A 16,037-nucleotide genomic window follows, 5' to 3' on the forward strand; every position below is an offset into this window, starting at 1 on the left:
GGGTAGTGGTGATGTAGGGTAGTGTATGGTAGTGGTCGTGGTGGTAGTAGTGTAGGGTAGTGGTGATGTAGGGTAGTGTATGGTAGTGGTCGTGGTGGTGTAGGGTAGTGGTCGTGGTGGTGGTAGTGTCGGGCGGTGGTCGTGGTGGTGTAGGGTAGTGGTCGTGGTGGTGGTAGTGTCGGGCGGTGGTCGTGGTGGTGTAGGGTAGTGGTCGTGGTGGTAGTAGTGTAGGGTAGTGGTGATGTAGGGTAGTGTATGGTAGTGGTCGTGGTGGTGTAGGGTAGTGGTCGTGGTGGTGGTAGTGTCGGGCGGTGGTCGTGGTGGTGTAGGGTAGTGGTCGTGGTGGTGGTAGTGTCGGGCGGTGGTCGTGGTGGTGTAGGGTAGTGGTCGTGGTGGTGGTAGTGTCGGGCGGTGGTCGTGGTGGTGGTAGTGTCGGGCGGTGGTCGTGGTGGTGTAGGGTAGTGGTCGTGGTGGTGGTAGTGTCGGGCGGTGGTCGTGGTGGTGTAGGGTAGTGGTCGTGGTGGTGGTAGTGTCGGGCGGTGGTCGTGGTGGTGTAGGGTAGTGGTCGTGGTGGTGGTAGTGTCGGGCGGTGGTCGTGGTGGTGTAGGGTAGTGGTCGTGGTGGTGGTAGTGTCGGGCGGTGGTCGTGGTGGTGGTAGTGTCGGGCGGTGGTCGTGGTGGTGTAGGGTAGTGGTCGTGGTGTTGGTAGTGTCGGGCGGTGGTCGTGGTGGTGGTGGTAGTGTAGGGTTGTGGTAATGTAGGGTAGTGGTCGTGGTGGTGGTAGTTACGGGTAGTGGTATTGGTATTGGTAGTGTAGGGTTGTGGTGATGTAGGGTAGTGGTGGTGGTGGTGGTGGTGGTGTAGGGTAGTGATAGTTGTGGTGTAGGGTAGACGCAGTGTTGGTAGTAGTGGTGGTGTAGGGTAGTGGTAGTATAGGGTAGTGTATGGTAGTGGTTGCAGTGGTGGTAGTGGATGTGTAGAGTAATGGATGTGGTGGTGTAGGGTAGTGGTGGTGGTGGTGTGGGTAGACATAGTGGTGGTGTAGGGTAGTTGTAGTGTTGGTGTAGGTTAGTGGTAGTGGTAGTGGTTGTGTAGGGTAGTGATCGTGGTGGTGGTAGTGTTGGGTAGTGGTTGTGGTGGTGTAGGGTAGTGGTAGTGGTCGTGGTCGTGGTGGTTTAGGGTAGTGGTAGTGGTGGTGGTAGTTGTAGTGGTGGTGTAGGGTAGTGGTAGTGTAGGGTAGTGGTGGTGTAGGGTAGTGGTCGTGGCAGTGTGGGTAGACATAGTGGTGGTGTAGGGTAGTGTTAATGGTAGTGGTAGTGTATTTCAGTGGCAATGGGGGTGGTCGTGGTAGGGTAGTAGTAGTTGTGGTGGTAGTATAGGGTCGTGGTAGTGGTGGTGTAGGGTCGTGGTGGTGGTAGTGTAGGGTAGTTGTAGTGGTAGTGGTAGAGGTGGTGTAGGGTAGTGGTAGTGATGGTCCAGAGTAGTGATAGTGGTGGTGCAGTAGTTTATGTGTCGGGGGGCTAGGGTCAGTTTGTTATATCTGGATTACTTCTCCTGTCCTATTCGGTGTCCTGTGTGAATCTAAGTGTGCCTTCTCTAATTCTCTCCTTCTCTCTTTCTCTCTTTCTCTCTCTCGGAGGACCTGAGCCCTAGGACCATGCCCCAGGACTACCTGACGTGATGACTCCTTGCTGTCCCCAGTCCACCTGGCCGTGCTGCTGCTCCAGTTTCAACTGTTCTGCCTTATTATTATTCGACCATGCTGGTCATTTATGAACATTTGAACATCTTGGCCATGTTCTGTTATAATCTCCACCCGGCACAGCCAGAAGAGGACTGGCCACCCCACATAACCTGGTTCCTCTCTTGGTTTCTTCCTCGGTTTTGGCCTTTCTAGGGAGTTTTTCCTAGCCACCGTGCTTCTACACCTGCATTGCTTGCTGTTTGGGGTTTTAGGCTGGGTTTCTGTACAGCACTTTGAGATATCAGCTGATGTACGAAGGGCTATTAAATAAATGTGATTTGATTTGATTTAGTGATAGTGGTGGTGTGGGAGGTCATAGTGGTGGTGTAGGGTAGTGGTAGTGATGTGGTAGTGGTGGTGTAGGATAATGTAGGGTAGTGGTAGTGTTGGTGGTAGTAGTGTTGGTGGTAGTGGTAGTGTAGGGTCGTGGTAGTGTTGGTGCTAGTAGTGTTGGTGGTAGTGGTGGTGTAGGGTAGTGGGGGTGTCGGGCAGTGGTCGTCGTCGTGGTAGTGTAGGGTGGTGGTTGTGGTAGTGGCTGTGGTAGTGGTGGTGCAGGTTAGTGGTAGTGGTACTGGTGGTATAGGGTAGTGGTGGTTTAGGGCAGTGGTTAGTGGTAGTGTAGGGTAGTGGTAGTAGTATTGTAGGGTCGTGGTAGTGGTGGTGTAGGGTAGTGGTAGTGGTGGTGTAGGGTAGTGGTGGTGGTAGTTACGGGTAGTTAATTTGGTAGTTACGGGTAGTGGTGGTTTTGGTGATGTAGGGTAGTGGTAGTGGTGGTGTAGGGTCGTGGTGGTGTAGAGTAGTGGTAGTGGTGATGTAGGGTAGTGGTAGTAGTGGTGTAGGGTAGTGGTAGTGGTGGTGTAGGGTAGTGGTAGTGGTAGTGGTGGTGTAGGGTAGTGGTAGTGGTGGTGGTAGTGGTGGTGTAGGGTGGTGTAGGGTAGTGTAGGGTAGTGGTGGTATGGTGGTGGTGTAGGGTAGTGGTAGTGGTGGTGTAGTGGTGGTGTAGGTTAGTGGTAGTGGTAAGGGTAAGGGTGGTGTAGAGTAGTGGTGGTGGTAGTGTAGGGTAGTTGTAGTGGTAGTGGTAGAGGTGGTATAGGGTAGTGGTAGTGATGGTCCAGAGTAGTGATAGTGGTGGTGCAGAGTAGTGATAGTGGTGGTGTGGGAGGTCATAGTGGTGGTGTAGGGTAGTGGTGGTGATGTGGTGGTGTAGGGTAGTGTAGGGTAGTGGTAATGTTGGTGGTAGTGGTGGTGTAGGTTATTGGTGGTGTAGGGTAGGGTAGTGGTGGTTTAGTGTAGTGGTTAGTGGTAGTGTAGGGTAGTGGTAGTAGTATTGTAGGGTAGTAGTAGTGGTGGTGTAGGGTAGTGGTGGTGGTGGTGTAGGGTAGTGGTGGTGGTAGTTACGGGTAGTTAAATTGGTAGTGGTGGTTTTGGTGATGTAGGGTAGTGGTAGTGTAGGCTAGTGGTGGTTTTGGTGGTGTAGGGTAGTGGTAGTGGTGGTGTAGGGTAGTGGTGATATAGGGTAGTGGTAGTGGTGGTGTAGGGTAGTGGTAGTGGTGGTGTAGGGTAGTGGTAGTGGTGGTGTAGGGTAGTGGTGGTGGTAGTTACGGGTAGTTCAATTGGTAGTGTAGGGTAGTGGTGGTTTTGGTGATATAGGGTAGTGGTAGTGGTAGTGGTGGTGTAGGGTAGTGGTAGTGGTGGTGTAGGGTTGTGGTAGTGGTGGTGTAGGGTAGTGGTGATATAGGGTAGTGGTAGTGGTGGTGTAGGGTAGTGGTAGTGGTGGTGTAGGGTAGTGGTGGTGGTAGTTACGGGTAGTTAAATTGGTAGTGTAGGGTAGTGGTGGTTTTGGTGATATAGGGTAGTGGTAGTGGTGGTGTAGGGTAGTGGTGGTGTAGGGTAGTGGCCGTGGTGGTTGTAGTGTCGGGTAGTTGTAGTGGTAGTGGTTGGGGTGGTGTAGGGTAGTGGTAGTGCAGAGTTGTCATAGTGGTGGTGTAGGGTAGTGGTAGTGTAGGGTGGTGTAGGGTAGTGGTAGTGGTGGTGTAGTGGTGGTGTAGGGTAGTGGTAGTGGTAGGGGGGGTGGTGTAGGGTAGTGTAGGGTAGTGGTAGTGGTGGTGTAGTGGTGGTGTAGGGTAGTGGTAGTGGTAGGGGTGGTGTAGGGTAGTGTAGGGTAGTGGTAGTGGTGGTGTAGTGGTGGTGTAGGGTAGTGGTAGGGGTGGTGTAGGGTAGTGTAGGGTAGTGGTAGTGGTGGTGTAGTGGTGGTGTAGGGTAGTGGTAGTGGTAGGGGTGGTGTAGTGGTGGTGTAAGATAGTGTAGGGTAGTGGTAGTGGTGGTGTAGTGGTGGTGTAGGGTAGTGGTAGTGGTAGGGGTGGTGTAAGGTAGTGTAGGGTAGTGGTAGTGGTGGTGTAGGTTGGTGGTAGTGGTGGTGTAGGGTAGTGGTCGTGGTGGTGGTAGTGTATGGTAGTGGTCGTGGTGGTGTAGGGTAGTGGTCGTGGTGGTGGTAGTGTCGGGCAGTGGTCGTGGTGGTGGTAGTGTCGGGCAGTGGTCGTGGTGGGGTAGGGTAGTGGTGGTGCAGGCTAGATGTAGTGGTAGTGGTCGTGGTCGTGAAGGTGTAGGGTAGTGGTGCATGTAGTGGTAGTGTAGGGTAGTGGTGGTGGTAGTGTAGTGTAGGATATTGGTAGTGGTGGTGTAGGGTAGTGGTAGTGTAGGGTAGTGGTGGTGGTAGTGTAGGATAGTGGTAGTGGTGGTGGTAGTGTAGTGTAGGATATTGGTAGTGGTGGTGTAGGGTAGTGGTAGTGTAGGGTAGTGCTGGTGGTAGTGTAGGATAGTGGTAGTGGTGGTGGTAGTGTAGTGTAGGATATTGGTAGTGGTGGTGTAGGGTAGTGGTAGTGTAGGGTAGTGCTGGTGGTAGTGTAGTGTAGGATATTGGTAGTGGTGGTGTAGGGTAGTGGTGGTGGTAGTGATTGTGTAGGATAAGGTTAGCGGTTATATAGGGTACAGGTAGTGGTAGTGGTAGTTGTGGTGCTGGCTCGTGGTTGTGATGGTGTAGGGTTATGGTACTGGTAGAAGTGGTAGTACCTTGTTGGAGGCCATGTCACCGACGCTGCGGTGGGTCTGGATGGTCTCCAGCTGGTCCAGACACCAGTCTAACTCAGCCAGAGTCTCCCTTGCCATCTGCTGGTACGTCTCATCTACACACATACACAGGAGAGAAGAGGGTGGCATTAATGTGCTGTATGTATTATTATAACCGGTATTATCTCAGCATTGATATAATATAGTGTATCATAATATAATGGTCTGTGTAACGGTCATATTCTCTACATCTGTTCTCTTGAATTGTATCAGCCAAATTGCTACATTTGTAATTTCTTAGAATTGTTCAGTTGAGACTCCAGATTGACACTTATTTATTCAAACCATCTGCAGAATTAAATGCAGCCTATCAGTATCCATTATTGAGAAAGCCACAGGCCATGGTGCTGCAAATTCTCCTATTAATATCTGTGCATTTTTATGAGTTTTTGAAAGCTTGAGTGCACACTACCAAAACACTGTGAGTTGTGTGGGAGAGTGTTCCCAATCAGTAGCGACTAAAGTTCATTTTAGCACACCTACCAGAGAGTGTTGCCTGGGGAACAGTGGGTTGGCTTGTCACTGGTGACCTCCTGTGGACAAATAGATAATTACATCATCAGGGGAAATGATAAAGAGTGCTCTCTAGTGGACTCTAAGAACATTACAGTTGTATTGGGCATAAATTGTGTTGCGTAACAACATATCACTGGAAATAGATAAGAACAAATATTTAACCTCATCTGTATTATAGACAATAACATTTGTGAGGAATCATAAACTATTTGCATAGATCTGCATCGAAGTCTTTTGAAATATTGTTGTGGCCAACAATATTAAAAACAATGCCTCCTTTAAGCGAGGCTCTCTCAGCTCTCAGCTGTCTCTTTCTCTACATGGAGGTTCAACTTGCAGTCTCGTGAGGGAGGATTCTGTTTGGAGCTGAGAGCATCATGCTCACTAATTATGGCTCTAGATAATTCCATGTTGCATTGTTACTGCTCATATTGACGTACTGCTAAAAAGCCTGCCAACTCATGCTCTGCCTGTTTCTTGCATTACAAATGAGGATATATTTAGCATTATTGACCACTTCTATCCTTGTGAATACCCAGTCAGTCAGGTAGTCAGGCAGTCAGTATGTCTGTCAGTCAGTCATTCAGTCAGGTAGTCAGTCAGTCAGTATGTCTGTCAGTCAGTCAGTCAGGTAGTCTTTCAGGTAGTCAGTCAGGGACTTCCACTGGGGACATGATGATCTCAGCAGAATACGATAAAGACACAACATGATGAGAGTATTGCCACATTATAGCTTACTGATATGACACAGTTCTGACAAAATAGAAGGAAGAAATGTGATATTTACAGAAACTACATATGAAGAGTTTCATTCAAAAACACTAAATATCAATTTTCAGAAATGTTGGTAAATGAACTGTTATTGTTTAACAAAATGATGAAACAGATTGGTGTTTTTTCACTATCTAATCATGGCATTTGGTTGTTCAATGACAGACATGTATTTGTTTAAATCTATCACTTGATCGTTTCATTTCAGAGACAAATAATAATGTATTTTCTTTGCAAAATGCTATATATCCGCCTCATTCTCAGAGAAATAAGAAGTACTGTTCGGTTTTACACAGTCAAATGTAACAAATAACTACATTTTTAAATAAATAAATGTACTTATGATACATTTCTGACATCAATATAATAAAAAAATAACTATTCTAATAATTCAATACAGTAATATGATATCTGTATAAAAAACAAAACACATTTTAGTCATTTGGTGTTACTTATATAGTAAGACATTCATCTTAAGATACAGTAGCTACGTGAGACAACCACATATCAGAGTCAAATATACAGGACACAAACATTCCATTCCAGCTAAACAATGGATATATAGCATTTTGCAAAAAAAAAACACATTTTTATACACATCTAAAATCTGTTAAGAAAACATCTTGAGAACAGTAATATTTAACACACATGAAGGTACCCATAATGAATCATTCCTGATGAAAAAAAAACAAATGGGAAAAATTGGTTGATATAGTGTTTTGGAAATAAACTCTTCATATTCCAGTGAGAATAAGGACTGCACAGTCACAATATAGACATAGTGAAGATGTATTTCATGCTGAGATAGAGGAGAGATGTGGCCACATTAAGAGGGGTTGAAAGGGTGACGTGGCTGACGAGATGCTACTGACTTGTTAGTGGGTGTCGTGACATTGGCGAGGATGGTGAAGTTGCTTCTTACAGTTCGTAGACTGGCCAACACCTGGGGGATGGACGGACGGTGGGTGGTGGGGGCGGCGGGGAGAGGGGCAAAGAGCGGAGCGAGACAAATTCACTACATACTCATTTTAGCACCTTTCTGGTTCTTTACTGCATGTTCTATCTTTAGGTAGGCAGGGTGAAGTGTACGCTACTTCATCAACAAACTGCAGAGCTGATGCTTACCTGAGCAAAAGGGGTGACGATGAGATCTTCTGCATGCCTGTAGAAAGAGAGATAGAAAATGAACAAAGGAAGGAGATGACAGTAAAGTCAGCAGGATAGATGGAGTGTTATCGCTGAAGTGTAACCTCTATGACAGTTCACATTAACAGACACCGGATATATATGTGATCCAATGGTATCCATAGCCCTATCTGAATCTAAACCAAATATTTTTGGTTCTGACCAAAAAAGCATCTTTCTGAAATGGAAGCAGGTCAAGACAAATTATACCGCTGTGAAGCGAAAAATATTTTCGTATGAACATTAGCATAATACTGCCATAATCATAATAATCATAAATGCCAAGTCGGCTGACTGTGATTGTATAGTGAGTAATGTATGGTGTTGCAGCAATCTAGAGTGTCAGTGAGGCTACTTTCACTCAGAGGGGTTTTAACCATGTGGATTAGCCAAGGTGGTTTTGATGGCATGTGATGAACACAGGAAGTGGAGATTGTAAGGGGGTACATACTCACCAAACCAGGGTTCAAACCAGGGTTCAAATAGCACAATACTTTAGCTGGACTTGATTGAGTTTGCCTGGCGCAATGGAACCAATGGAATAGTCCTATAAGTTGAAACCCCCGCCCAGGTTTGATACTCACCCCTCACTGTTGATGGAGGAGTTACGTGACATGGTCTTGGGGGACATGTCATAGTCAGAGTCTGATCGGTACAGGAAGGACTCCCTGCGCTCCCCGCGACTCCTGCACCCCTCTGTGGTAAAGGAGGGGTGCAACCCCAGCACAGGACTCGCCTGCGAATCCATGGGGCTGCGGCCGGGCGAAGGACCATTCTCTGAGTCAAAACTGAAAGACAAAGTGAGAGAGACAGGAAAGTTGTCTGGATCAATGCTTCATTAAAGGCATTTCCCTGTATTTTATATATATTTACACACTAAGAGGTTGGAATAAATCTGTGCATTTACCATTTTAGTGTGAAAGCTGTTTAAAAGACAGCCTGAAATTGCCTGTATGAGGAGTCTGGATTTCCTGCTCATTCTCTCCTGATTCCGTGAAACCTACAACAGCGATTTTGGGAAAACCAGTGAATTTATTGAATGTTCCCGGAATTTTGCAACCATAGGTGGGAAGAAGTTTTGGCCTGCCTGGTGACATCACCAGACGGTAACTTAGGTAACAGACCAAATAAGAAAGAGAGTTCCAAACCTCTCTGCCAATAACACCTGGTATTCCCCTTCCCACTCAGACCAACAGACAGACAGTCCTAGCAAAATTCTTGCCTGAGAAATTGCTCTTTGCTAAGTAGCTATTTTTGTATGTTTTTGATCATTTTAATTTAAAACAATCTCACAAAGGTACTTATTGTTACCCAGAAATGAATTGATATTGAGATATTTAAAACAATATATATGGGGGATTGGAAACGATGCAGACAATTACTTTGACGGAAGCTACAGTTTATCTGCGATATGAAAGCTGATCCACCATTAAATGAAATAAAATACTATTTGAAGGAGAGACAGACATATATACACAAGAGTTCAGCCCATCAGCTGATCTACATATATACACAAAGAGTTCAGCCCATCAGCTGATCTACATATATACACAAAGAGTTCAGCCCATCAGCTGATCTACATATATACACAAGAGTTCAGCCCATCAGCTGATTCAGCTGATCTACATATATACACAAGAGTTCAGCCCATCAGCTGATCTACATATATACACAAAGAGTTCAGCCCATCAGCTGATCTACATATATACACAAAGAGTTCAGTCCATCAGCTGATCTACATATATACACAAGAGTTCAGCCCATCAGCTGATCTACATATATACACAAAGAGTTCAGTCCATCAGCTGATCTACATATATACACAAGAGTTCAGCCCATCAGCTGATCTACATATATACACAAGAGTTCAGCCCATCAGCTGATCTACATATATACACAAAGAGTTCAGCCCATCAGCTGATCTACATATATACACAAAGAGTTCAGCCCATCAGCTGATCTACATATATACACAAAGAGTTCAGCCCATCAGCTGATCTACATATATACACAAAGAGTTCAGCCCATCAGCTGATCTACATATATACACAAGAGTTCAGCCCATCAGCTGATCTACATATATACACAAAGAGTTCAGCCCATCAGCTGATCTACATATATACACAAGAGTTCAGCCCATCAGCTGATTCAGCTGATCTACATATATACACAAAGAGTTCAGCCCATCAGCTGATCTACATATATACACAAGAGTTCAGCCCATCAGCTGATTCAGCTGATCTACATATATACACAAGAGTTCAGCCCATCAGCTGATTCAGCTGATCTACATATATACACAAGAGTTCAGCCCATCAGCTGATCTACATATATACACAAAGAGTTCAGCCCATCAGCTGATCTACATATATACACAAAGAGTTCAGCCCATCAGCTGATCTACATATATACACAAAGAGTTCTACAGCCCATCAGCTGATCTACATATATACACAAGAGTTCAGCCCATCAGCTGATCTACATATATACACAAGAGTTCAGCCCATCAGCTGATCTACATATATACACAAAGAGTTCAGCCCATCAGCTGATCTACATATATACACAAGAGTTCAGCCCATCAGCTGATCTACATATATACACAAGAGTTCAGCCCATCAGCTGATCTACATATATACACAAGAGTTCAGCCCATCAGCTGATCTACATATATACACAAGAGTTCAGCCCATCAGCTGATCTACATATATACACAAAGAGTTCAGTCCATCAGCTGATCTACATATATACACAAGAGTTCAGCCCATCAGCTGATCTACATATATACACAAGAGTTCAGCCCATCAGCTGATCTACATATATACACAAAGAGTTCATCTACATATATACACAAGAGCCCATCAGCTGATCTACATATATACACAAAGAGTTCAGCCCATCAGCTGATCTACATATATACACAAGAGTTCAGCCCATCAGCTGATCTACATATATACACAAGAGTTCAGCCCATCAGCTGATCTACATATATACACAAAGAGTTCAGTCCATCAGCTGATCTACATATATACACAAGAGTTCAGCCCATCAGCTGATCTACATATATACACAAGAGTTCAGCCCATCAGCTGATCTACATATATACACAAAGAGTTCAGTCCATCAGCTGATCTACATATATACACAAAGAGTTCAGTCCATCAGCTGATCTACATATATACACAAGAGTTCAGTCCATCAGCTGATCTACATATATACACAAGAGTTCAGCCCATCAGCTGATCTACATATATACACAAAGAGTTCAGTCCATCAGCTGATCTACATATATACACAAGAGTTCAGTCCATCAGCTGATCTACATATATACACAAGAGTTCAGCCCATCAGCTGATCTACATATATACACAAGAGTTCAGCCCATCAGCTGATCTACATATATACACAAGAGTTCAGCCCATCAGCTGATCTACATATATACACAAAGAGTTCAGTCCATCAGCTGATCTACATATATACACAAGAGTTCAGTCCATCAGCTGATCTACATATATACACAAGAGTTCAGTCCATCAGCTGATCTACATATATACACAAAGAGTTCAGTCCATCAGCTGATCTACATATATACACAAGAGTTCAGCCCATCAGCTGATCTACATATATACACAAAGAGTTCAGTCCATCAGCTGATCTACATATATACACAAGAGTTCAGCCCATCAGCTGATCTACATATATACACAAGAGTTCAGCCCATCAGCTGATCTACATATATACACAAAGAGTTCAGCCCATCAGCTGATCTACATATATACACAAGAGTTCAGCCCATCAGCTGATTCAGCTGATCTACATATATACACAAGAGTTCAGCCCATCAGCTGATTCAGCTGATCTACATATATACACAAAGAGTTCAGCCCATCAGCTGATCTACATATATACACAAAGAGTTCAGCCCATCAGCTGATCTACATATATACACAAAGAGTTCAGCCCATCAGCTGATTCAGCTGATCTACATATATACACAAAGAGTTCAGCCCATCAGCTGATCTACATATATACACAAGAGTTCAGCCCATCAGCTGATCTACATATATACACAAAGAGTTCAGCCCATCAGCTGATCTACATATATACACAAAGAGTTCAGCCCATCAGCTGATCTACATATATACACAAAGAGTTCAGCCCATCAGCTGATCTACATATATACACAAAGAGTTCAGCCCATCAGCTGATCTACATATATACACAAAGAGTTCAGCCCATCAGCTGATTCAGCTGATCTACATATATACACAAGAGTTCAGCCCATGACAGCTGATCTACATATATACACAAAGAGTTCAGTCCATCAGCTGATCTACATATATACACAAAGAGTTCAGTCCATCAGCTGATTCAGCTGATCTACATATATACACAAAGAGTTCAGTCCATCAGCTGATTCAGCTGATCTACATATATACACAAAGAGTTCAGTCCATCAGCTGATTCAGCTGATCTACATATATACACAAAGAGTTCAGTCCATCAGCTGATTCAGCTGATCTACATATATACACAAGAGTTCAGCCCATCAGCTGATTCAGCTGATCTACATATATACACAAAGAGTTCAGCCCATCAGCTGATCTACATATATACACAAAGAGTTCAGCCCATCAGCTGATCTACATATATACACAAAGAGTTCAGCCCATCAGCTGATTCAGCTGATCTACATATATACACAAGAGTTCAGCCCATCAGCTGATTCAGCTGATCTACATATATACACAAAGAGTTCAGCCCATCAGCTGATCTACATATATACACAAAGAGTTCAGCCCATCAGCTGATTCAGCTGATCTACATATATACACAAGAGTTCAGCCCAGGACAGCTGATCTACATTTATACACAAGAGCACCATAGCAATCTAGCGATACAGACAACCACATGACCCCAAACACAAGATTAGAAGAGATCCAGTCAAACAGAAGGTTAGTGAGAGTTTAGCCAAACTGTACACAGAAACATACTTCTTAGGTTTAGAGGGTGGGTTCTCATTTTTGAACCATGAATGTCTCTACAGCTTCATCAAAAATGAAAAGCACTTCATGGAGCGCGCACACACACACACACACACACACACACACACACACACACACACACACACACACACACACACACACACACACACACACACACACACACACACACACACACACACACACACACACACACACACACACACACGGCCTATTAACACCATGAATACCTGAGAGGAAGGTGAGAGTGAGACGACCGTCTGCGCTCTATACTGCGGTTGAGCCTCATACGGCGGAAAAAAATAAGGTGAGTTAGCAGAGGTGACGTAGGGAGAGGTGGGGGTCAGGCTGGGCGTGGTAAACCCCTCGGGGGTCTCCCACAGATTCATCTGTCGTGTCAGCTTCCTCTGACTCATCTCTGGAAGCTCTGGGCACGACCGAGAGGACTGACGGAAGAAACCACCATCCCTCTCTCCCCTCCCTCCCTCCAGAAAAAACTCTGTCTATCAAACGTTGTCTGCCACTGCCAATACTTCAACCTCTCAATCGGTCTGTCAGTCACTCTCCCTCCTACGCCCCCACCCCCCACCCCCCGCGCCGCCTTGTTCCACGGTTCAGTAGCACAGCTCACGTCCCAGACAAAGAGAGTTTTCCTGCACACACCAGCACAAAATCCTGCCAGTCAGAAAGCCCTTGATAACAGACCCTAATCCTATAGTTTTATTCCTGGTCCCAGTCCTCAGAGTCCACGTTCAGTTGAAGTCTTCAAGCTTTGATCCTGAAACCCTGGAGTACTGCTGCGTTGGCTCACTTCCTGTGTTCACCTCCATACCACTTTGTTCCCTGTTTCTCAGCAGCTTCTGTTCTTCTGTGTAGGTTTGTTTTTGTTTATTCTGTCACTGAAGGGCGGCAGTGCAGCTGTAACCCACAGCCTCTCTCTCAGCTATCAGCTATCTGAACAGGGCCACTCTCAGGGGAGGGCTTCCGATATTTCACTAGCTCAGCGCTCACTCTCTATCGCTCTATCCATATACTTTTCCTGTGTGTCCTCCTCCTGCCTCGCTCTCCTTGTCCTCCCCGACCAGGCCCCTCCGGGACCCTGTGGCTGCCACTCTGCCCGGGCGTCTGACCAATGTCTCACTCACACCCACACCACCTGGAGGACACACCCACACCACCTGGAGGACACACCCACACCACCTGGAGGACACACCCACACCACCTGGAGGAGATACCGACGCTGGCCGGTCCGCTGCTCCGTTTCCTAATCTTTCTCACTCCTTTTCTTCACTTTCTCTGCCTGTTGTTTTCCCCTTTACTTTCTTCACCTCCCCCTGCTTCAAGTGTGTGCTCTCTTTCTCTCTCCTTATCTCCCTGCTCACCGCTTCTCTAGCAGCAACAGACCACCGGCAGTATCGAGAGAGAGAAAGTGGATGAGGATGAGGATGAGGATGAGGATGGAGAAAGGAGTCAAGGAGAAGAAGGAGGGAATGGCAGAGGAGGAGTGACTCATGGCCTGTGGAACTGTTTACAAGAGCATGCATGATTTGTTTCCAAAACATTCTTTTTAAACATCAACAGCCAAGCCAACAGCCAAGCTTCTTGACCTTTGCAGTACCTAGAAAGACATAGGCCCATTGACCAAGTACAGAGCTACTACACAAACAGACCCCTACTCCAAGAAAATAATTTTGTGAAGTTTAAAATGTACTGTATCTGCATACACATCAGAGTGTGTGTGTGTTGTTCTTGACAAAAAAAAGAGAGACAAGAGAAGAGTGTATCTGCATGTATGCGTGAACGCTTGTGTATGTGCATGTGTACAACAGTGAGTCTGTGTGTATGTGCATGTGTACAACAGTGAGTCTGTGTGTATGTGCATGTGTACAACAGTGAGTCTGTGTGTATGTGCATGTGTACAACAGTGAGTCTGTGTGTATGTGCATGTGTACAACAGTGAGTCTGTGTGTATGTGCATGTGTACAACAGTGAGTCTGTGTGTATGTGCATGTGTACAACAGTGAGTCTGTGTGTATGTGCATGTGTACAACAGTGAGTCTGTGTGTATGTGCATGTGTACAACAGTGAGTCTGTGTGTATGTGCATGTGTACAACAGTGAGTCTGTGTGTATGTGCATGTGTACAACAGTGAGTCTGTGTGTATGTGCATGTGTACAACAGTGAGTCTGTGTGTATGTGCATGTGTACAACAGTGAGTCTGTGTGTATGTGCATGTGTACAACAGTGAGTCTGTGTGTATGTGCATGTGTACAACAGTGAGTCTGTGTGTATGTGCATGTGTACAACAGTGAGTCTGTGTGTATGTGCATGTGTACAACAGTGAGTCTGTGTGTATGTGCATGTGTACAACAGTGAGTCTGTGTGTATGTGCATGTGTACAACAGTGAGTCTGTGTGTATGTGTTTGTTTTTTATGCGAACGTGAATCTTGTGTCATCCGTTTCTTTGTTTTTGCAGCAGCAGCAGCAGCAGCAGAGGTAACGGTGCATGAATTCTACATACCACTTGGCTGACTAGACAAGGCAGATAGCAGCACAAAGACTATCCACAGAGCAGAACACTACAGAGATGAGATGCCTTGTCAACCACCCATTTCTCCCTCCCCTCTCTCTCTCTCTCCTCCCACACTGTCACTGTCTGCTGTCTTTCAAGACCCTTCCTTTCCCTTTCTGCCTCTCTCTCTGTCATGTGTCTCTCTTCCAGTGACTCACCCCAGAATAATGAAGGAAAAAGAAGAAGGCACCAGCTGGATGGTAGAGGGGAGCTCAGCTCCCATTTTTTTGTGGGGCACACGGGACCCGCCTGAGCATAGCCCTCTTAAGTCACTCGTGAACAGTCCTTTATGAAACATGGGCTATGGGAACATTGCTCTGATCTGACATCTCTGACTGCTGAAGGATTCCTACTCATTGTGATGAATGCAATTAAAAGCTGCATGGGGTCGATGCTTGTAAAAAGTCAATAATCATATTATCAATTATTAAGTAATAAAACTGGACACAACATTTCACAGTTTGGACACACCTACTCATTCAAAGATTCTTCTTTATTTCAATGTTTTTCTACATTGTATAATAATAGTGAAGCCATCAAAACTATGAAATAACACATATGGAATCATGTAGTAACCAAAAAAGTGTTAAACAAATTTAAATATGTTTTAGATTTTTAGATTCTTTAATGTAGCCACCCTTTGCCTTGATGACAGCTTTGCACACTCTTGGCATTCTCTCAACCAGCTTCATGAGGAATGCTTTTCCAACAGTCTTGAAGGAGTTCCCACATATGCTGAGTACTTGTTGGCGGCTTTTCCTTCACTCTGCGGTCCAACTCATCTCAAACCATCTCAATTTGGTTGAGGTCGGGGGATTGTGGAGGCCAGGTCATCTGATGCAGCACTCCATCACTCTTCTTCTTGGTCAGATAGCCCTTACACAGCCTGGAGGTGTGTTGAGTCATTGTCCTCTTGAAAATCATATGATAGTCCCCCTAAGCGCAAACCAGATGGGATGGTGTATTGCTGCAGAATGCTGTGGTAGCCATGCTGGTTAAGTGTGCCTTGAATTCTAAATGAATCACCAACAGTGTCACCAGCAAAGCACCCCACACCATCACACCTCCTCCTCCATGCTTCACGGTGGGAACCACACATGCGGAGATCATCCATTCACCT

At 45.4% G+C, this 16,037-nt stretch overlaps 1 protein-coding gene across 1 annotated transcript in view; it reads right to left on the minus strand.

The window, feature by feature from the left end:
* LOC118365370 (cAMP-specific 3',5'-cyclic phosphodiesterase 4C-like) overlaps positions 1–16,037 on the minus strand; it is an 82,896-nt gene that overhangs the window by 25,474 nt on the left and 41,385 nt on the right. Inside the window, exons 2-6 of the mRNA XM_052518819.1 lie at positions 7,926–8,129; positions 7,282–7,318; positions 7,029–7,099; positions 5,353–5,402; positions 4,813–4,925 (exon numbers count right to left, since the gene is read on the minus strand). Coding sequence (XP_052374779.1) covers positions 4,813–4,925; positions 5,353–5,402; positions 7,029–7,099; positions 7,282–7,318; positions 7,926–8,129 — 475 coding nt within the window. The remainder of the gene's footprint in view (positions 1–4,812; positions 4,926–5,352; positions 5,403–7,028; positions 7,100–7,281; positions 7,319–7,925; positions 8,130–16,037) is intronic.

The sequence above is a fragment of the Oncorhynchus keta genome, chromosome 5 (assembly GCF_023373465.1).
Source record: "Oncorhynchus keta strain PuntledgeMale-10-30-2019 chromosome 5, Oket_V2, whole genome shotgun sequence".
NCBI lineage: Eukaryota > Metazoa > Chordata > Actinopteri > Salmoniformes > Salmonidae > Oncorhynchus > Oncorhynchus keta.